The sequence below is a fragment of the Sus scrofa genome, chromosome 6 (assembly GCF_000003025.6).
Source record: "Sus scrofa isolate TJ Tabasco breed Duroc chromosome 6, Sscrofa11.1, whole genome shotgun sequence".
Taxonomy (NCBI): Eukaryota; Metazoa; Chordata; class Mammalia; order Artiodactyla; family Suidae; genus Sus; species Sus scrofa.
The window spans coordinates 13850588-13873066 of NC_010448.4; the positions used below are offsets into that span (position 1 = coordinate 13850588).

At 46.7% G+C, this 22479-nt stretch overlaps 2 protein-coding genes and 2 non-coding genes across 4 annotated transcripts in view; 3 read left to right on the forward strand and 1 right to left on the reverse strand.

Annotated features, from left to right (window-relative positions):
• The window catches only part of LOC102157465, a 58411-nt gene extending 56957 nt beyond the window's left edge, over positions 1-1454 (forward strand). Inside the window, exon 3 of the mRNA XM_013988495.2 lies at positions 844-1454. The gene's annotated coding sequence lies outside the window, so the exon portion shown is untranslated. The remainder of the gene's footprint in view (positions 1-843) is intronic.
• Positions 242-22479, reverse strand: part of LOC102168126 (protein VAC14 homolog) — a 42573-nt gene continuing 20335 nt past the window's right edge. The window contains exons 4-9 of the mRNA XM_021097532.1: positions 3675-3825; positions 3223-3390; positions 2353-2415; positions 1461-1568; positions 812-921; positions 242-494 (exon numbers count right to left, since the gene is read on the reverse strand). Coding sequence (XP_020953191.1) covers positions 257-494; positions 812-921; positions 1461-1568; positions 2353-2415; positions 3223-3390; positions 3675-3825 — 838 coding nt within the window. The 3' untranslated portion in view covers positions 242-256. The remainder of the gene's footprint in view (positions 495-811; positions 922-1460; positions 1569-2352; positions 2416-3222; positions 3391-3674; positions 3826-22479) is intronic.
• TRNAG-GCC lies at positions 15689-15759 on the forward strand. The gene has a single exon. It is a non-coding gene; the product is annotated as a tRNA-Gly (tRNA).
• On the forward strand, positions 16347-16417 carry TRNAG-GCC. The gene has a single exon. It is a non-coding gene; the product is annotated as a tRNA-Gly (tRNA).

Genomic DNA, 22479 nt, shown 5'->3' on the forward strand with positions numbered 1-22479 from the left:
ACTGGATTAGGATATAATGGTTCCTCATTTTTATATTGATTTTTTTGTCCATTTTCTGGGGCCACACCTGCGGCATATGGAGGTCCCAGGGGTCTAATGGGAGCTGTAGCTGCTTGCCTATGCCACAGCCAGATCCGAGCCGTGTCTGTGACCTACACCACAGCTTACGGCAACACCGGATCCTTAACCCACTGAGCGAGGCCATGGAGCCATCCTGTATCCTCATGGTTCCTAGTTGGATTTGTTAACCACTGAGCTATGACTTTGGTGGAGAAATGCAATCTTTCCCACTAGGACCCACCACCCCCACCAGGACTCCCTCCAAGAAGAACAGAGAAAGGTGCTCCTGAGGAGGCGGTGGGGATGGCGGGGGCCTTACACACTCACCCGTGGTCTGGCAGTGGATCACCAGGATGTTGGCCATCTCAGCAAACTTAACACTGGAGGGGTTCTTCTTGATTTCTTTCAAGAATTCTCCAAGGACCACCTCACACCTACCAATGGGCAAGGAGAAGGGAAATAGCACGTGCCAGCCAGGGCCCGAGGAGCCTGCACAGTGCCATGTCTGCTCTGGGTTGGCCACCCCGAGGGGGACCACACGCTGACGGGATACACTGGGCAGATGGCCGTTACTCAGAGGCTGGGGGTGGATGAGCTCTTGGCTCCTCAAATCGGGAGGTAGATGAGTGGGGGAAAGAGAGAACTGCTTGTCCTGCTGACACCTGGCTGTTGGGTGTGGGTACGAGGATGCGCGGGCGGGGGAGGGAGGGGTTGTGACAGCAGCTGCCTGCCCCTCCCCCGCTCCACTCACATTTTCCGAATCTCTTTGCCGTTGTCGCCCAGGATCTGGAAGAGTCCATCCAGGATCTCCGGCAAATAATCCAGCAGGTTAATGTCTGGCACGGACTCCAGAACCAGGATCTGACCCGGGGGAGGAAACCAGTAGGCAAAGTCAGCAGCCCGAGAACCTGTATCTCCTCGCCCACCGTCTGGGACTGGCCGGTGAGCAGGGGCCCTGCCGAGGCAGCATTTTGAGGCACTGCGGGAGCCCAACGGGGGGCCGGGGTGCCAGCGGCTCTTGTTGTGTTCAGGGTGCAGGGGAAGAGTCATGTAAGCCCAAGGCATGCAGATGCCCGGGGTGGAAGGGAACACATGGGACAAGCAGGCAAGGCCAGAAGGGGTGTGACCGCTGGAAGAAGGAGCACGGTTGGCTTCAAAGAGAAATCTGGGGGTTTCTGGAGACCAGAAAATCTTCTCCTCTTGAGGGGCAAACGGGATGGGCTCTGGGGGCAGAGCTGAATAAATGCATTTTCAGCTTCTCGAGTGTCCTCGGCTCTTAGAGGGGTCACGGTGAGGTGTCTCCGCAGCCATAGGAAGTGCCCAGGTGTGCCAGAGAGCAGACTTTACTCAGCGAGAGGCCCGTTAGGGCTGGAGAAAGAGTGTCGGGGGGCCAGACTTACCCAGGAGATGATGAACTGCCGGGCGTACTGGTTGTTGGAGTAAATCCTCTCCCGCAACAAGGGGATGAAGCCCACCAGGTCGAACTTGTTGCTCTCTGTCACGATGTCCTGGGGGTCAAAGGCATGTGAGCTGCCCACGCCTGGGGACCGGGTGCCACCTGACCTGGCCCGGGCTGGCTCCAGGGGTCCCGTGCCCAGAGAGGAAGATGGCCGAGCCTGAGCCAGGCGGGAGAGGTCCCGGGAGCATCCATCCTCTCGCAGGCCACAGGACAAGCAAAAAGGATGGATTGAAACAGGAATCAAGGGCCAGAGAACTAATGCAAAGGCTAAAGCCTCCATCTCTGTGGTCTGGAAGGAAGGCCCTGCTGAGCTTAGCGTAAGCTGCCCCTGTCACTGGGGCAGGGTGGGACTAGCACGAGGGCACATTAGGGGTGAGAGAATGGTACTGTTTTGTATCCTCTTGGTGTCAGAACTGTATATACTTACCAGAGAACTGTACGCTATTTCATTTACTGTGTGTAAGTGAAAAAAATTAGAGTATTCTAATGATAGGATTTATAAGTTGTACAGACAGAGGGAAGAAATACTTTCTAAAAATAAAAGTGGGGGAGTTCCTGTCATGGCTCAGTGGTTAACAAATCTGACTAGGAACCACGAGGTTGCAGGTTCGATCCCTGGCCTTGCTCAGTGGGTTAAGAATCCCACGTTGCTGTGAGCTGTGGTGTACGTCCCAGATGTGGCTCGGATCCCATGTTGCTGTGGCGCAGGCCGGTGGCTATAGCTCTGATTTGACCCCTAGCCTGGGAACCTCCATATGCCGTGGGAGCAGCCCTAGAAAAGGCACAAAGACAACAACAACAACCACCACAAAGTGGGGCCCAAGTACAAATACCTTTAAGAGGCGGTCTAGGAGCTCAGATCCACTTTTCACATTGGGGTCTGGGTCCGCAGCCAACTACGAGAGACACAGAGGTGGAGAGAGGGTCTCAGTCAGTGTGTAAGACAAGGAATCCACTGACATCGCACAGCCAAGGCCTTGGTGCGGCCTCCACGGCACAGGGCAGCTCCCTCAGTGCAGAGATGGAGGGAAGGTGGGGAGGCAGGGAGGCAAAGTGGAACTTGGCAAAGGCGCTGAGATGGGGTGGCACCCCAGTCTGCTCAGGGGCCTCGGGGACCTGCCACCACCAGCCAGGGGGGTGCTTCCCATCGGCCTTCCTCAGGGCTTTCCATCTGAGCGTGCTGGGTCCTCTCTCCACTCCTGGAGGAGGGGACGGAGCTGCCGTGAAGCTGATCCTCCAGAAACCACTGTGGCATCAGCAGAGCTTCCGGGAGGGGACGTAATGCTGGGAGAGGCTTAGGTGAGCTAGTAGGGACCCCCAAGCCTTCTCAGCAGAGCTTTTTCTACAGCTGATGGGCGATGCCCTCCTTGCAGGGGAACACAGTCTGTACTATGGACTCCCCATCTTCACCTTCTATAAGGAGGTTCGTACTTTTCATAGGATTGGTTCCCCCACCCCTCCAATTTCTGGTGGACTGACGCTTTCGTAAAATGTGTGAAATGAACAGAGCTGTGGAGAAAACACAAACTACAAGCCCATGTAAAAATCTGCCATTAGATTCAACAGACAGCAAACATCCCTGGCACCATGGGCTTATGTGCTCTGCTCTCGAGGGGGAAGAGGGAGCCAAGCCCTCAGGGTCCCTGAAGGTCAAGTCAGGTGTGTGGGGTCAGCTGAGCCCAGCAGGGGTGAGGAGGCGTCACCTTGCTCAGCCCATCAAAGAGCACGTTGAAGTGGGGCAGCACGGCGCCTCGGGCCACCTTGACGATGTTGTAGAGGGCCTCGCAGGCGTAGTAGCGCAGCCTGCTGTCGGCGTCATTGAAGCAGGTCAGCACGGGCTCGATCAGCTCCTTCAGGTAGAGCCCCGAGTCCTGTGATGTGACAGGAGGAGAAGCCTCTCAGAAAGCGTCTGACTCTGGGGCCCCAGTCCCTGGCTCCCTTGCAGATGCTCAGGCCTTTGTGTGAGGACTGGGCTAGGAGACCCTTTGCAAGTCCACCTCCTGGGATAGGGTCCATGGCCAGGACCCACAGAGCCAGCCTTGCTGGTCTGAGGTGTGCAGTATATAAAATATAGGACTGCAACGCCCTGGTGGGGCTCGGGGGTCAGAGTCAAGGCCACAGCTGGTGTGTCTGTCCCTCCGGGAGAAAGGCCCACCTTGCCCAGTGCGATGGAGCAGGCGGCCAGGCCGATGAGGCCCCCTTTCCGGCTGTGGGGGTGCTGAGACAGGGCAAACTCCTGAGACAGGGTCTGGATCACATGCTTGATCTGCACGGTGTTGTTCTGGGCCACGAACTCCCGGACCAGCCTGCAGAGAGAGAAGAGGAGGGCTGCAGGACCAGTGGGATCAGGCTGCCCCTGCTGCTGCCGGTCCCAGGGCTGGGATGAGGTGGGGAGATGACCTGTTTAGAAAGTGGAATTGGGAGTTGGGCGTGTCAGTTCTGCTGCTGGCAGGGAGGCACTGGCTGGGTCACAGTTGTTTCCCTTTTCTGGGGCTCCGTTTCCTTTTGTCTACAATAAAGGAACAGCGAGCAGTCTCACCTCTGGGGACCTGAGAGAACACATGTAAGTGTCGTGCCGGGAACCAAACCTGCAATGATCCGCTGTCTTCATGCAACACTTGGTCCACCCTCCATTCACACACCCAAGAGGTTCTCTGTGTCATTCGTTCCAGGGACGGTGCAGAACTGGGCGCCAGTCCACTAGGCAAGACCCACACATGAACAAGTACATGTATCAACAGGTCACAGGTAACCCCACAGAAGCCAGAATGCCCAGGCACTTCTCCCTGGGCTGACGAGCAGCCACCCCTGAGTCAGATCTTAGACACATGAACAGGCATTTTCCTGGTAAAAGAAGGTAGGCAAAGTGTCCTGGGCACAGGGAAGAGCCTGGCTTCAATGCAGGGGGCCCTGAAGCGACACGGTGTATTTAGGGAAGCACGAGGAGTCTGGGGAGTGGTGTGGCTGGAGGCGGGGAAAGGTTTCTAGCAATGAGGCGACAGGCTAAGGTCCATGTTTTGACCAGAAGAGGCTTCCCTGGGTGGGGTGGGCTGCTGGGATAGAGGGTGACTGAAATTCCCCCACAGGAGAACACTGCAGCTCTCAAGGCCAGGAGAGGGGGCCCGAAATACGGCTGAGGCGCTGGGAAAGTGCAGGATAGGGTATTTTAACATTTAACTGAAAACCACTAGGAGCCCATGCAGTGGAGGGGGGGGGGCCCAGGAAGGGTAGAGACCCCTGCAAGCTGTCCACCTGGGGAGTGATGCTAACAGGGAGAAGGGGGTCGGAAGGAGGCAGCGGTGGTAGTTACCCTGTGAGCTGCTCCCACAGCAGGCCTTTCCTGAATGGAGGTGGCAGCTCCGTGAGGGCCCATGGCTCTTTCCAGAGTGTAGTGGACAGCAAGGCCGAGAGGCTTTGCCCTTCAGCAGGTCACTGTGTCTCTGAAGCAAGAGGCGCATCTGGGCAAATGGTGGCAGGAGGGGACCACATAACCACTGGGGAGCTGCAGTGTGGGTGTCAGGGTCACCTTCCTAGGAGAGGGAATTGAGCCACAGGCTGGAGGAGGCAGGGAGAGAGAAGGAAAGAGAGGTGTCCTGGGCAGGAGGGACTAACGTGTGAGCCAAGGCAAGGAGGGGAAACAAGCCAAGCTTGTCTGTGCTCCCAGAGCCTAATGGGAAATCAACCAGGATTAGCTTATCTCACAGCTTAGATTCGGGAGAATGCATCTCACCTTGTGGTAACAGAGAAGCTGCTTATCGTTTTTTAAAAGATGGTGAAAGTGTGTTTTGTGTGGCATGTGAAGTGAGATTCATCCCAGGCATGCAAGGATTCATTGATAGCCATAAATCCCTCAGTGTGGTATACTACATTAACAGATTTAATAATAAAAAGTATATGATTATGTCAGTAGATTCAGAAAAGGCTTTGGCCGCAATGACACTCATTCATGATCAGAACCTTCTAGAAGTGTGCATAGAGACAAACTACCCTAACATAAGAAAGGACATATATAACAAACCCACCATTTACATCATTCTCAATGGAAAACAGGTAAAAGAATTTCCACTAATATTAGGAACATGACAAGAATGTCATCTGTCACCATGTTTATTCAACATAGTTTTGGATATCGTAGCCAAAGTAATCAGAGAAGCAAAAGAAATAAAAAGAATCCAAATTGGAAAAGAAGGAAAACTGTCACTGTTTGCAGATGACCTGATACTATACCCAGAAAAATCCTAAAGATGCTCTCAGAAAAGTATTAGAGCTTATCAATTAATTTGGTAAAGTTGCCTCATACAAAATTAATATACAGAAATGTCTTGCATTTTTATACATTACTGTTGAAAGTCTAGAAAGACTAAAAAGTGAAATCATGGAAACAAGCATATTCACTATTGCATCAAAAAGAGTCAAATACCTAAGCATAGGAGTTCCTATTGTGGCTCCATGGTTAACAAATCCGACTACGAGCCGTGAGGTTGTGGGTTCAATTCCTGGCCTCACTCAGGAGGTAAAGGAGCTGGCGTTGCTGTGAGCTGCGGTGTAGGTCAAAGACGCGGCTCGGATCCTGCACTGCTGTGGAGTAGGGCGGTGGCCACAGCTCTCATTAGGCCCGTGTGACCTGGGAATGTCCAAATGCTGTGGGCGCGGCCTTAGTAAAAGTCAAAAAGACCAAAAAAAAAAAAAAAAAAAAAAAAAACCTAGGAAAAAAATCTACCTGAAGAAATAAAAGCCTTATACTCTCAGAGAATGGGAGAGAATATTTGTAAACGAAGAGACCTGATAAGGGACTAATCTCCAAAACATACAAATAACTCATGCAGCTCCATATCAAAGAAACCACTGAATCAAAAAATGGGCAGAAGATCTAAACAGACATTTCTACAAAGATGACATTCAGATGGCCAAAAAAGTATATGAAAAGATGTTCAACATTGCTTATTATTGAAGAAATGCAAATCAAAAGTATAATGAGGTATCTCTCTACTCATCAGTCAATATGGCCATTATTAAAAAGTCTACAAACAATAAATGCTAGAAAAGGTGTGGAGGAAAGAGGATTTGACACTGCTGGGAGTTTTCATTAGTGCAACCAGTATGAAAAACTGTATGGCTAGTCCTCAAAAAACTAAAAATAGAAATACAACGTGATAGAACAGTTTCACTCCTGAGAACATACGCAGAGAAAACCCTGATTGGAAAATACACATGCACCCCCCAGTTCACTGCAGCACTACTTAAGCTATCCAAGACATGGAAGCAATTTAAATGTCCACTGATGGAGGAATGGATAAAGAAGATGTGGTATATATTATATACAACGCAATATTATTCAGCCATAAAAAATGCAACAATGGCATTTGTGGCAACATGGATGGACCTAGAGATTATCACATTAAGTGAAGTAAGAGAAAGACAAGTATTATATCACTTATATGTGGAATCTAACACATGGTACAAATTAATATATTTACAAAAGAAAAAACCGACTTTGAAAACTTATGGTTACCAAAGGAACAGGTGTGGGGGAAGGATGGACTGGGGTTTTGTGATTGGCACATACACAGTATTATATATGCAATGGATGGTCAATGGGGACCTGCTCTACAGCACAGGAAACTCTATCCAATATTCTGGAATAACCTGTATGGGAAAAGATTCCAAAAAAGAATGGCTATATGGGCAGATGGGAACAAAATGGTGGAGTAAGACGTAGTGCTCACCTTCTTCCACAAAAACATCAAAAACAATCTACTTGTACAAGGATTCATACAGAACATCTATGGAACACTGGCAGAAGACATTAAACCTCTAAAAAGGGCAAGAAACCCTCCACATAACTGGGTAGAACAAAAGGCAAAAAGAGGGAGGGAAAAAAAAGTCGTGACAGGAATAGCACTCCTGAGAAGAGCTCTGAAAGAGGAAAGAAACCCACCCCCTAGGAAGCTGCCTAACTGACGGGGAGACTATCTGAGACGGAGGGACCTCAAAGCCTCAGAGAAAAGTGCAATAGCTGGACTAAGGAGGGCAAAGCAGAAAGCCTCACAGACAGTCGGTACCCCCTCCCAGGACATCATAGCCTGAGATGCTTGGAGGGGGCTGGGTGCTGATTCTCAGGCTCCAGAGGTCAGTTCCAGGCAGAGGACTGTGGAGACAGCCTGAGGGGCTACGGAGTTGTGTGCCAAGGGCTGGGGAGCGGAGTACAACAGCTAAGGGAAACTGGGAGGAGGTCTGGGCCTGCAGGAGGAGCAAGGCACCATTGTTGGGAGGGCAAGAGGAAGGGGGGCAGATCACCATAGTATATCTTTCTCTGTCCATGTGTGAACTCTCGGAGGGTAGGGCTATGGGTGGCAAGAGGCTTCTTGCAGGGGCTAAGCCTGAAGGGGCACCTCTTACATGGTCTACAGGTAAAGGGGGCAAACCACTGCAGTCATTCTGACTCCAGAGGTGGGTGTGGCCTGCCACCACTAGGTGAACAGGCACCACCTGAGACCCCTGTCACCTCAGAAGTTGGCACAGAGAAGGGCAACGCAACTGAGCACCACCTGTTATTGCTCTCACTCCCCTGGGAATGCACACAACCTGCTACTACCACTCATATGTTCCAGGTGCTGCTTCCCCAGGCCCTGCAACTAGGAGCAGACTGTGCCACCTTCCCACAGGTCATTGCCACTGTCAAGGGCTCAGCAACCACATACTGGTTACTACCCTGCCCATTGCCTCCATTTCCTTGGAAGAATGTGCATCTCCCTATCAAGGGTATATCAGCCTGCACACACTAAGGAGATAGCAAGCATCCAAACCAAAAACAGCACTCACACCCCAGAATAGGTAGTAAGCCGTCATAAAGTACCCAGGCGTGCTCTTGCATATGAAGAGCCCTCCAAGACCACAGTATTTGTTTTCCTTAAACTCACAGAATAAGAAAAATGTAAGCAAAATGAAGAAACTCAGGAAACATTCCCAGTTAAAAGAACAGGAGAATTCACCTGAAGCAGCAAACAATGAAACAGACCTCTTCGTAACAGGCACCAAATTCAAAAAGAAGATAGTGAAAATACTGAAGAAATTAAGAGGAGGTATGAAAGTAATGCAGATTAATTTAGCAAGGAACTAGAATATAGTACGGAGGAGCTAAGAATGCAAGCTAACTTAAAGGCACTGAAGAGCAGAATGAATAATGCAGAGGAACAAATTAGTAACTTGGAAGATAGAATAATGGAAATCACCCAGTCAGGATAGCAAACAGAAAACCAAATGAAAAAACACAAAAGCAGAGATTTATGGAATAATATAAAGTGGGCCAATCTAGGCATAATAGGGATTCCAGAAGGAAGAAAAGAGAAGGGGGTAGAAAATTACTTGAATTTATGTTTGAAAACTTTCCAGATCTAAAGGAAACAGATATCAAGATACAGGAAGCACAGAGGGCCCTAAACAGGCCCCACACCAAGACATACTGTAATAAAAATGGCAAAAGTTAAAGAAGAGAGTGGCAAGATATATTCAAAGTTCTAAAAGGGAAAAATTTGAGGCTGAGAATACCTGACCTAGCAAGAATATCATTTAAAATAAGAGAAAGAATTTCTCCAACAAAGAGCGTACAGTAATACTAAACCCAATCTAAGAGCGATTCTGAAAGGGCTCCTCTAAATAAAAAAGAGGTTAAGAAGAAATAGGATGGAGGAAATCACAATTGGAAAGTAAGATCTAAAAGGAAAGGACAAAACCCCCCTATTTGTAAAAGTAACAATAAACAACAGTGAAAGGATAAACATGGAGATGTTAAAAAAGGACATCAAAATCATAAAATCTGGGGAAGGAAAATAAAATATATATTTATTTTAGAATGTGTTTGAGCCTATGACTATCAGGCTAAAGCAATCAGACATAGGAAGGAGTTAACATACTTGAAAAACAGGGCAACCGCAATTCGAAACCAAACAATACATTCACAAAAACTAAAAACAGGGCACAAACATCAAATAAAAGGAAACATAAAACCAAAATAAAAAGCAATAAAGGAGAAACATGGAATCAACTGGAAAACGAGGTTTAAAATGTCAATAAGAGAAAGACAAATACCATATGCTGTCACTCTTATCTGGTATCTAATACATGGCACAAATGAAACTTTCCACAGAAAAGAAAATCATGGACTTGGAGAATAGACTTGTGGTTGCCAAGGGGGGGGAGGAGGAGGGAGTGGGAGGGACTGGGAGCTTGGGGTTAATGGATGCAAACTATTGCTTTTGGAATGGATTAACAATGAGATCCTGCTGTGTAGCACTGAGAACTATGTCTAGATACTTATAATGCAGCACAACAATGGGAGAAAAAATTATGTATACATGTATGTGTAACTGGGTCCCCATGCTGTACAGTGGGGAAAAAAGTGTTGAGGAAATAATATAAATTTTAAAAATGGCAATAAATACATATTTATCAATAATTATCATAAGAGTTCCCTTCGTGCCTCAGAGGAAAGGAATCAGACTGCTATCCCTGAGGATGCAGGTTCAACTGTCACAGGATAAGAAAGCCTCTTCTCTGTAGGGAGTTCCCATTATGGTGCAGCAGAAATGAATCCAACTAGGAACCATGAGGTTGTGGGATTGATCCCTGGCCTTGCTCAGTGGGTTAAGGATCCAGCATAGCTGTGAGCTGTGGTATAGGTTGCAGACACGGCTTGGATCTGGCATTGCTGTGGTTGTGGCATAGGCAGCTCCGATTCAACCCCTAGCCAGGGAACCTCCATATGCCACAGGTGCAGCCTTAAAAAAAAAAAAAACTAACATCTTAAATGTCAAAGGACTGAATGCTCCAATCAAAAGACATATAGTGGCAGACTGCAGGAAAAAACAAAAGCCTACAAAATGCTGCCTACAGGAGACTCATCTTAGGGCAAAGGACACATATAAATTCAAAGTGAGAGGATGGAAAAATGATATTTCATGCAAATGGGAAAGACAGGAAAGCAGGAGTCAGAATAGTCTTATCAGACAATATAGGCTTTAAAACAAAGGCCATCAAGAAAAACAAAAAAGGACATGATTTAATGATAAAAGGATCCATTCAAGAGGATATTACACTTGTCAATATATATGCCCCTAATATAGGAACACCCAGACACATAAAACAAATACTAGAAGACATAAAAGGAGAAACTGGTGGCAATACAATAATGGTAGGAGACTTTAAGACCTCACTCACATCAATGGACAGATCCTCTAGACAGAAAATAAGGCAACAGAGATCCTAAAGGACACAACAGAAAAGTTAGACTTAATTGACATTTTCAGGACATTACATCCAAAAAAACCCAATACACATTCTTTTCAACTATGCATGAAACATTCTCTATGATTGACCACAGACTATGGCACAAAACTAACCTCAACAAATTTAAGAGTGTAGAAATTATTTCAAGCATCTTCTTCTCTGACCACAATGGCATGAAACTACAAGTCAACCACAGGAAATGGGGGAAAAAAAAAAAGCTGACTACATGCAGACTAAACAACATGCCACTGAAAAACCAAGGGGTCAACAAGGAAATCATAAAGGAAATTTAAAAATGCCTTGAGGAGTTCCCATCATGGTGCAGCGGTTAACGAATCCGACTAGGAACCATGAGGGTTAACGATCCGGCGTTGCCATGAGCTGTGGTGTAGGTTGCAGACGAGGCTCGGATCCCGCGTTGCTGTGGCTCTGGCGTAGGCCAGTGGCTACAGCTCCGATTCAACCCCTAGCCTGGGAACCTCCATATGCCACGGGAGTGGCCTCCAAAAATAGCAAAAAGACAAAAATGCCTTGAGATAAATGACAATGAAAATGCAACTATTCAAAATCTATGGGATGCCACAATAGCAATTCTTACAGGGAAGTTCATGGCAATACAAGCCTTCTTCAGAAATGAAGAAAAATCTCAAATCAACCACCTAACCTAACACCTAAAAGAATTAGAAAAAAAAGAACAAACAAAACCTCAAGTCAGCAGAAGGAAGTCATAAAGATCAGAGAGAAAAATCTAATACAGAGATTCAAAAAAATTTAAAAAGTCAATAAAACCAAGAGCTGGCTCTTTGAGAGGGTAAACAAAGGTGACAAACCTCTGGCCAGACTCACCAAGAAGAAGAGAAAGAGAACCCAGATAAACCAAACAAGAAATGAAAAAAATGGAGAAATCTCAACGGATACTATAGAAATACAAAAAAAAAAAAAAAATCCCATAAGAGAATGCTGTGAACCATTATGTGCCAACAAATTTGGCAACCTAGACGAAATGGTTCTTCTAAAGACATACAGCCCACCAAAACTGAATCAAGAAGTAGATCCTTTAAACATACCATTTACTAGAAATGAAATTGAATATATAATTAAAAACACTCCCTACAAACAAAAGTCCAGAACCATATTGCTTCATAGGCGATTTCTACTTAACATACAAAGAAGAATTTATACCTATTCTTCTTAAACTTTTCCAAAAGGTTTAATAAAAAGGAATATTCCCAAAGACTTTCTATGAAGCCACCATCACTCTAATACCAAAATCAAAGATACTATCAAAAATTAGAGGCTAATATCTTTGATATAGATGCAAAAATTCTCAACAAAATTTTAAGCTAGCCAAATCCAACAAAAACAAAAATGATCATACAACCATGTGGGATTCATCCCAAGTTCATGAGGATGGTTCAACATGTGCAAATCAATGTCATACACCACATTAATAAAAGTCAAAAAGCACATGATCATCTAAAATAGATGCAGAAAAAGCCTTTGACAAAGTCCAACATCCATTCGTGATAAAAGCGCTTACCAAAGTGGGTATAGAGGGAATATACCTTAACATAATAAAAGCCACTTATGACAAGCCCATAGCCAATATAGTACTCAATGGAAAAAGCTGAAAACTTTCCCGCTAAAATCTGAAACAAGACAAGGATGCCCACTCTCATTGTTTTGATTCAACATAGTACTGAAAGTCCTAGCCACAGCAGTCAGACACACAGAAGATACAAGGTATCCAGATTGGAAGAGAAGAGGTAAAATTGTCACTCTATGCACATAACATGATAATGTATAAAGAAAATCCTAAGGACTCCACACAATTACTTAAATGGTCAATGAATTCAGCAAAGTAACAGGATACAAGATTAACATTCAGAAATTGGTTGCATTTCTCTACACTTAACAATGAAATAGAAAAGGAATATATTAAAAAAAAAAACAACCTAAGGAGGTGAAAGACATATGCTGAGAACTATGAAACATTAATCAAGGAAATTGAAGATTCAAAGAAATGGAAAGAAATATCCCATGCTTCTGGACTGGAAGAATTAATATAGTTAAAAAGGCCGGAGTTCCCGTTGTGGTGCAGTGGTTAACGAATCCGGCTAGGAACCATGAGGTTGTGGGTTCGGTCCCTGCCCTTGCTCAGTGGGTTAACGATCCGGCGTTGCCATGAGCTGTGGTGTAGGTTGCAGATGTGGCTCGGATCCCGCGTTGCTGTGGCTCTGGCGTAGGCCGGTGGCTACAGCTCCGATTCAACCCCTAGCCTGGGAACCTCCATATGCCGCAGGAGCAGCCCAAGAAATAGCAACAACAACAACAACAAAAAAGACAAAAGACAAAAAAAAAAAAAAAAAAAAAAAAAAAAAAGGCCATGCTGCTCAAAGCAGTCTACACATTTAATGTGATCCCTATCAAATTACCCATGACATTTTTCACAGAACTAGAAGAAATAATCCAAACATTTAAATGGAACCATAAAAGACCCAGATTTGCCAAAGCAACCCCGAGGAACAAAAACCAAGCAGGAGGCATAAGTCTCTCGGAGTTAAGACAATATTACAAAGATACACTAATCAAAACAGTGTGGTACAGGTACCAAAACAGACATACAGACCAATGGAACAGAATAGAGAATCCAGAAATAGACCCATACACCTATGGTCAGTTAATATTTAACAAAAGAGGCAAGAATATTAAATGGGAGAAAGTCTCTCAGCAAGTGGTGCTGGCAAAGCTGGACAGCTGCATGTAAATCAATGAAACTAGAACACACTCTCACTCCACACACAAAAATAAACTCAGAGTGGCTTAAAGAGTTAAATGTAAGAGACCAAAAAACTCCTAGAAGAGAATATAGGCAAAATATTCTCTGACATCATCTGTACAAGTGTTTTCTTAGGTTAGTCTCCCAAAACAATAGAAATAAAAACAAACCAATGGGATCTGATCAAACTTACAAGTTTTTGCACAGCAAAGGAAACCATAAAAAATTCAGAGGCAAGCCACAGAATGGGAGAAAATAGTTTAAAATGATAGAGCCAACAAGGGCTTAATCTGCAAATTACACAAACAACTCATACAATTCAAGAGCAAAACCCCCCAAACAACCCAATTGAAAAATGGGTAGAAGACCTGAGTAGACAGTTCTCAAAAAACACATACAGATGGCCAATAGGCACATGGGAAAAAAAAAAGTGCTCAACATCACTAATTATTAGAGAAATGCAAGTCAGAATTACAATGAAGTATTACTTCACACTGCTAAGGCCATCACTAGTAAGTCTACAAATAACAAATGCTGGAGAGGGTGTGGAGAAAAGGGGATCCTACACTGTTGATGGGAATGTAAATTGGTACAACCACTATGGAAAACAGTATGGAGGTTCCTCAGAAAACTAAATGTAGAACTATCCTATGATACAGAAATCACACTCCTGGGCATATATCCAAACAAAACTTTGCTTGAAAAAGATACATGCACCCCTGTGTTCATCACAGCACTGTTCACAATAGTTAAGCTATGAAAATAGCCTAAATGTCCGTCAAGATATGAATAGATAAGAAGATGTGAAACATATCTACAATGGAATACTACTCAGCCATAAAAAAGAACAAAATAATGCCATTTGCTGCAACATGGATGGAACTAGAGACTCTCATACCGGTGAAGTACATTAGACAAATAGCATATGACATCATTTATATCTGGTATCTAATATATGGCACAAATGAACCTACCTACAAAAAAGAACAAACTCATGGACATGGAGTATAGACTTGTGGTTGCCAAGGGGGGAGGGAGGGGGTGGGATGGACTGGGAGTTTTAGATTAGTAGATGTAAACTATTACATTTGGAGTGGATAAGCAATGAGATCCTGCTGTATAGCACAGGGAACTATATCTAGTCACTTGTGATGGAACATGATGGAGGATAATATGGGAAAAAGAATGTACATATGTGTGTAACTTGGTCACTTTGCTGTGCAGCAGAAATCGACAGAACACTGTATATCCAATACAATAAAATTTTAAAGGATGCATATGTATATGTGTATAACTGAATGACTTTGTTGTACTCTAGAAATTATCACAACATTGTAAATAAAGTCTACTTCAACAAAAATTTTTAAAATGGGGGAGAAAAAGATGCTCTAAGATGAAAGGGAAAGGGAGGACCATCCCAGCACCAGGCGTGAGGGACTGGGACCACTGTAGCAGCCAAGGTGTGAGTTGCGTGGCCTAGAGATTACAAACTTTTCGAGCAGCTGCCTGGATTCACTATCTAATTGCTGTGTCCACCTAGGCAGGTACACTGCTTGCCTGTGCCATAACTGGGGGTCTCAAGTTGGCTCAAAAAATTTTAAGAGGTCAAGTTCAAAAGGTATCCATTAGTTTGTGTGCCTCCAGCTTCCTATCAGGAACCTGCTAGTAATTAGAGCAAAATTAATTGCAAAAAATTTTTTCAGTGGAAGGATACAGGACTTTGATTAATACTCAATGCAAAAGTCACAGGGGGCACCTATTCTGTGAGCACAACAGGCCTGGCTCCTGAGCTGATGGACATGGAGCAGAGGTGGGGAGTTCAGGAAGGGGCTGCACAAATGGCCTGTGAGGGGTCTTTGATCTTTATGGGGTGTGATGCCCAGGGGGCTGAGGGTTGGGGATGCACCAAGCCAGTTCCCAAGGCCCCTGCTTGGCAAAGCACTGAAATAAGGCCCAGCAAGGATGGTTGTGCATAAACCCACTGGATTCCCGAACAGGAAAAACCAGCCAGATGAGGCCCAGGGATGTGTCAGCGCTCCTCTCTGAGTCTGGAAAGACACCGCCCCTTGAGAAAAGGCCTGCAGATGTGTCCCAGGACAGCTGGCGCATTGGTGGTTCAGTGGTAGAATTCTCGCCTGCCACGCGGGAGGCCCGGGTTCGATTCCCGGCCAATGCAGTGCTGCTTTTTGGCCTTTTCTCAGCAAGTTCCCCCACAGAAATCCTGCTGGAGGAGCCAGCTTCCCGCAGCCACACCCAGTCTGCAGCAGCCAAGGGCTGCTGTCAGCCCGACCACACTCCCTGCTCAAGGGAGCAGGAACAGCAGCTGGGTTCTCCAGAGAGGCACTGCTGCCTATGGGAAACTTCCCCAGTAAGGGGACTCCTGTTGCGCCCCCTGGGCCTTGGCCAGTCTCCAGCAGGAAGCTGTGGTGAAGCCTGGGACTTGTATCAACAGCTCAACACACGATGTGAGCGTGGGATGGGAGGGCCCACACATCAGACCGCAAGGTTCCCCAAAGTCTCAGTGGGCTTTTTGCTCCCAAGACAGAAGGGCTCTTGTTTCTGTCCGGAGGATGAAGGCAAATCAACTTCACACACACAGCCTCCTGCCTTCTCTCCTGCTCTGGAGCCTAAGCTTCTGCTCTTGCAGCTGTGCTGATGTGGCAGCACCAGAGCATGGCCTTATGGTCTGTGAATCAGCATACAGACTAGGAGGCTCAGGACTGGGGTTAAAGGGAGGTGCTCACAGAGCTGCTACCAACTGGAGCATTGGTGGTTCAGTGGTAGAATTCTCGCCTGCCACGCGGGAGGCCCGGGTTCGATTCCCGGCCAATGCAGGAGTGTACCTTTTGGTAATCCTAAGGGATGGGATGGGATGGGATGGGATGGGATGGGATGGGATGGGATGGGATGGGATGGGAAATGTCACACTGCCCAAAGAATTGCTGACTACGGTCTCAGAACAGAGAAGGACTGGTTCCTAGCTTAAGTTTTACATACCTGTCTACTACATTCCACAAAGACCCAGAACTTGTGTCTCCTTGTTCTCGAGGAGTCCAGGAAGTGGGATGAGCACAGCCCCTGCCAGCAGCTGTGCTGCCCCATCCTGCCCAGATAGTCTGCCTGGGACTGTGGCTGCCACACTGCCCTGGGGAAGCCCGGCCACGTCAGCAGCGCCAGGGGAGCCAGAGATGATCCAGCCCTGCCAGCAGCATAGCCCATCCCCGGAACCACCTCCTCACCTGTCCTCTTGCTTCAGGTCATAAACGTCCCCCCTCCGCCAGCAACCGGAAAAGGCCTCCCTCCCCATTTGAGAGCCAGCAAAGGGGATGCATCCCCTGCCCTTGAAGGGCTCTCTGCCCGGATGGGGTGGAGGAGAAGCAAGAAAGGCCTCAAGGACTTTAGTGGGAAACAGAAAAATCTGGTGAGGAGAGTGCAAGCTGAGGAAGGGGAGGGAGGGGAAGATCCTGACCAGCATCTCTGGTGAGCAGAGACTCAGGGGTGGCTTCAGAGGGTCAGCTTTTGCGAGGGGTTTCGAAGGTTGACTAGTGTGCGTTCGAAGCTGTTCAGGGCGAGTCAAGGCAGACAGAGGGAACAGCATGAACGAAGGCTCAGAGGAGGGAGAGAGGCACTTGGTTTGGCAAAGTGAAGGAGACGGGTGGGCGACAGGGCCAGAGGGGCTGTGCCCAGTCACATGCTTGGCAAAGGAACTGGTTGGATTTCTGGTGTCCGTGAGCAGTCAGGGAAGGGACGAGTGACCTGCAGGTGTTGAGCAGTATGGATCTGAGCGACCTTTAGGCAACTCTGAAGACTACAAAGGCCTATAGACACCGAATGGCGAGAGAGCACGAGGAAAGGGCACTGAGGCCAGGGGACAGCTGGCAGGTGTAACAGGGTCTCCAGACCAGGGAGGACATGGGCGGGGGGAATATTTGTGTTCAGCTCGCCCCGACCTTCCCGTTTGCTCTACACCAGCCGCGAGGCCTCGCTCACCCTCAATCCTCCCACAGCGCAACTCAGGGCCCCCCAGGCCGCCCCAAACACGCCTGGAACCCCAGTCTCTGCTGTCTGCACCCTTGCCCTTGGGGAAGAATATCGCCCATGGTCAGGAGAACAAGACCAACAATAACCAACAGTGGATCCCCCTGGAGAACACCAGAAGCATCAGCCTGGAGAGCACTGGGCCTGGCCCTCTGGGTCCCCCCCTGGGCCCCGCAGGAAGAGCTGGCCCACGCTCTGCCTGACACCCAGGCCGTCAAGCCAGGGCCAGCTGACCTCACCTCTCCAGTCTTCCTGCCCAGCTGCCAGCTGCCCAGCCCGCCTTCGGCTCCAGCCACACTCGCCTTCTCTCTGGGCCCTGGACACCTCCTGTCCTCTCCACTCTCCAGGAAAGCTCCCTTCCACGCCCTAGTCGGCCTTCAAAGTCCAGCTCGAGTCCAAGCTGCTGCTCTTCCTGCCCTCTCAGGACAGGTCATTCCTCCTCTGAAGGCTGAAGGACTCAGCGACCGCGCAGTCCGTGCCCAGCAACTCTCCATGGAAGGTCTGGGTTTCCTTCCCCCGTGTTGCCCGTTTCTAGCTCCTCAGCTCCTCCATGCGGCCCTTGAGGACAGGCTGGTGCCGCGATTCTCTGGGTGAGTAGCGCCATCCCTCTCCTTTTGTCAAGAGCTCCGCACGGTAAGTGGGGAGCCAGGAAGCATCTGCCCGGGGCCTGCCCAGCCTGGCCGGCGGGGCTGAGGGACAAGGTGTCGGGAAACACGAGGAAGCCCCGCGCCGCCCTCCCTGTGTCCAGGGGTGTCTGCTGATCTACGCTTAACCTGCTGGGTAAATGCGAATCGTATTTGGACAGGCCTAAGCCCTAGCTTATGAGTCAAGTTCACAGGGGCCAAGGGCTCCAGGGATCGGAAGATACACCCTGAGAAAGACAAGGGCCCCAGAGCTGTGGCTGGTGGCTGGGGACAGACAGCGATGTCAGGACGGGACCTGACACGTGTCTGCCTAGGGGTGATGGATGCCCCAGCCCCTGGTGGGTGCCCCACACAGGCCCGGTCGCAGGACTTGGCCTCTCTCCTTCACAGGGGACGTGCAGAGAGAAAAGACAACGACAGAGGGGAGCAGAGGAAGGGAAGTTTGCAACCTGGGCGCCCCCAGCCCGAGGCCTAGTGTTTCTTCAAAAGAACACTGTCGGCTCTTTCATCTCTAGGTTGTGAGCCACAGGGAGGGGATCTGAAGCTGCACTCGTTTTGAAGGTAGTCTGTGGCCCAGAAATGTACGCTCCCAAGTCCCCAGGATCTTTGCTGGTGTCAAGGTCACAGGCATTCCTATTCTCTGTGCCAGAGAGGAGATCTGCTTCTGCCTCGCTCCTCTGCAAGCCCTGACTGAGGAAGTGTCCTCTAGAGAGGGCTCAGAGCCTCCGTGCACACCTGGTCCGAGCTGCTGCAGGACGGCAGAAACACCCATTCCCCGGGAGGCACAGTCCCCAGTGCCGGCGGACTCCACGCTTCACAATGTGCCACTCAACTACCTTGTCCCTGGTCAGAGAAGGAGCCAGAGACAGGCCAGGACGCGTTTGGAATCCTCTTCCACCCAAGGAGAACCTGGGGCCACAACCAGCATCACAACCATAGCCCCGCACTGGATCCCTGGCCTCTGCGACGCAGCATGCCAATAGCCACCAGCTGCACGAAGACCAGTTACCTGGCCACCTCCTAGGTACACACTGTAAGTGTTTCAGGAGTTGGTCATGCCTCAGAACAACTCTCCCCCATTTTTAAAATAATTTTTACTTTCCATATAGGTGGAAAATAAAAATTTACAGTATTGTCAGTTTTCTTCTGTATAGCAAGGTAACCCAGTCACACATACATATATCCACTCTTTTTTCTCACATATCATGCTCTGTCATAAGTGACGAGATATAGTCCCCAGTCCTATACAGAGAACAACCCCGTATGCAATTATTATCTCATCTTCCAGAAGCAGAGCCTAAGGCAGGAACTTACAATGGATAGAATATAGTCTTTTCAGTAAGTGGTGTTTGGAAACCTGGACAGCTACATGTATAAGAATGAAATTAGGGTTCTAACAATGTACATGAAATAAGCTCAAATTTGATTAAAGGCCTAAGTGCAGGCCCAGATACTATAAAACTCTCAGAGGAAATCATAGGCAGAATACTCTGACATAAAGTGCAGCAATATCTTTTCAGATCCACTTCTTAGAGTAATGAAAACAAAAACAATAATAGACAAATAGGACATAATTAAACTTAAAAGCTTTTGCACAAGATAGGATGCCATAAATAAAATTAAAAGAGAACCTGCAGAACTTTCCATTGTGGCTCAGTGGTAACAAACCTGACTAGTATCCATGAGGATGTGCATTCAATTCCTGGCCCTGCTCAGTGGGTTAAGGATCTGGCATTGCTATGAGCTGTGGTGTAGGGTGCAGATGTGGCTTGGATCCTGAGTTGCTGTGGCATAGGGCAGCAGCTCTGATTCCATCCCTAGACTGGGAAGTTAGATATGTGGCTGATACTGCCCCCCCCACCCAAAAGACAACCCAAAGAATAGGAAAAGATATTTGACAACGAAGATATTGACAAAGGATTAATTTCCAAAATATACAAACACCTCACACAGGTTTTTATTAAAAAAATTTAAAAGTGGTCAGAAGATCTGAACAGACATTTATCCAAAGAAAGGAGACAGATGGCTAAAAAGTACATGAAAAGATGCTCAACATTACTAATTATTAGAGAAATGCAAATCAAAACCACAATGAGGTATCACCTCACACCACCATCAGAAAGTCAACAAATGCTGGAGAGGGTATGGAGGAAAGGCAACGCTCCTGCACTGGTGGTGGTAATGTAAGCTTGTGCAAGCACTCTGGAGAACTCTGTATGGAGGTTCCGTTAAAAGTAAATATAGAACTACCATATAACCCAGCAATCCTACTCATGGGCATCTATCCAGAGAAAACCGTAATTCAAAAAGATACATGCAGGAGTTTCCGTCATGGCTCAGTGGTTAACGAACCCAGCTAGTAAGAATGAGGTTGCAGGTTCAATCCCTGGCCTCGCTCAGTGGGTTAAGGATCCGGTGTTGCCCTGAGCTGTGGTGTAGGCCGCACATGTGGCTCGATCCTACGTTGCTGTGGCTGTGGCATAGGCCGACAGCTATAGCTCCAATTGGACCCCTAGCCTGGGAACCTCCATATGCTGCAGGTACTGCCCTAAAGAAAAAACAAAAAGACCAAAAAAAAAAAAAAAAAAAAGATACATGTACCCTAATGTTCTCTGCAGCACGATTTACAATAGTAGCACTAGTTACAACAGCCAAGACATGGAAGCAACTGAAATGTCCATGGATAGAGGAATGGATAAAGAAGTATGGTACATATATAGAATATATATATATATATAGGAATATATATGTAGAATAGAATTTCTATATATATAGAATATATAAACAAATAATATATAATTATGCAATATATTATTAATTATATGTATTATATTAATCACTTATATAACTATATTATATATTGTATTAATATATATTTATATATCAATATATATTAATATTTAACAATTATATTATCAATTACTATAACAATTATATATGCATTGTATATATTTTAATATATAGAATAGAATACTATATATTCTATGTATATAATATATACCTTATATATAGAATTGAATATTACTCAGCCTTAATGAAATAATGCCATTTGCAGCAATATGGATGTATCTAGAAATTATCACACTAAGTGAAGTCAGAGAAAGACAAATATGAGATCACTAATGTGTGGAATCTAATAAAAATGACACAAAGAACTTACAAAACAGAAACACACTCAAAGATTTAGAAACCCAACTAATGGTTACTAAAGGAGAAGCATAGAGGGGAGGAACAGATTAGGAGGTGGGGATTAATATATACACACTAATGTACATAAAACAGATCAGTAGCAAGGACCTACTGTTTAACACAGGAAAATGTATTCAGTATTCTGTAATGTATATTGAAAAGTAATCAGAATGGATGTATATATGTATAAATATATATATAACGGATTCACTTTATTGTACACATGAAACTAACAACATTGTAAGTCAACTACACTCCATTAAAAAAAAAGAAGTAGTAAGAGCCTCAGGGAAACCAAGTTCCTTTTTCACAGTCACAGAGAATCTGAACCTTGACACCTACAAAGCCCATGGCCTCTCAACTGTACACAAGTTCCTCCAGTCCATCTCCTTAAACCACACCGGCTGCAAAGCACACACACCCAATTACAGAGGGTACTTCCCTCCGCAGAACTCAGGCCCTGCCTGAAGTGCAGCTCTGCCCCGGGTCTTCCCCACTGCCCAGTGTTCAGACATCGCTGGAACACTTCTGCACCAGATGTGGGGTGCACAGATGAGGCACGTACTGCAGATGCTGAAATGAAGGCCCAGGCCTGTTCTTCTCTTGTGAAGGCAGGAAGTAACCTCTTGCTGAGCATGTGCTACATGCCAGGTAATGTGCTGCGTGCTTTACACGCATCATCTCATTTAAACCTTAAAATAAGCCATGCAGCTAGTACTATGATAGCCATTTTATAGATGGTAGGTGCAGAAATCAAGTCAAAATTTTTTGGACTCCATCTTAACTACCATGTTACATTCTAACATGTAGTATTTCATTGAACCCAATGCCTTTTCATTTGGTGATGTCTAAATGGCCCAGCCAGGAGGTGGCAGAGGTTTCAGTCACTGCACACACATTCCGATGTCTTCAGAGGAGACAGCCCCGGAGGTAAGGTGAGGCTAATGATTTCAGAGCCTTTGCACCATTTACAGAGAATTAAATGAGATCATGCATGTAGCGAGTTCTGCATTGCATATGCTCAT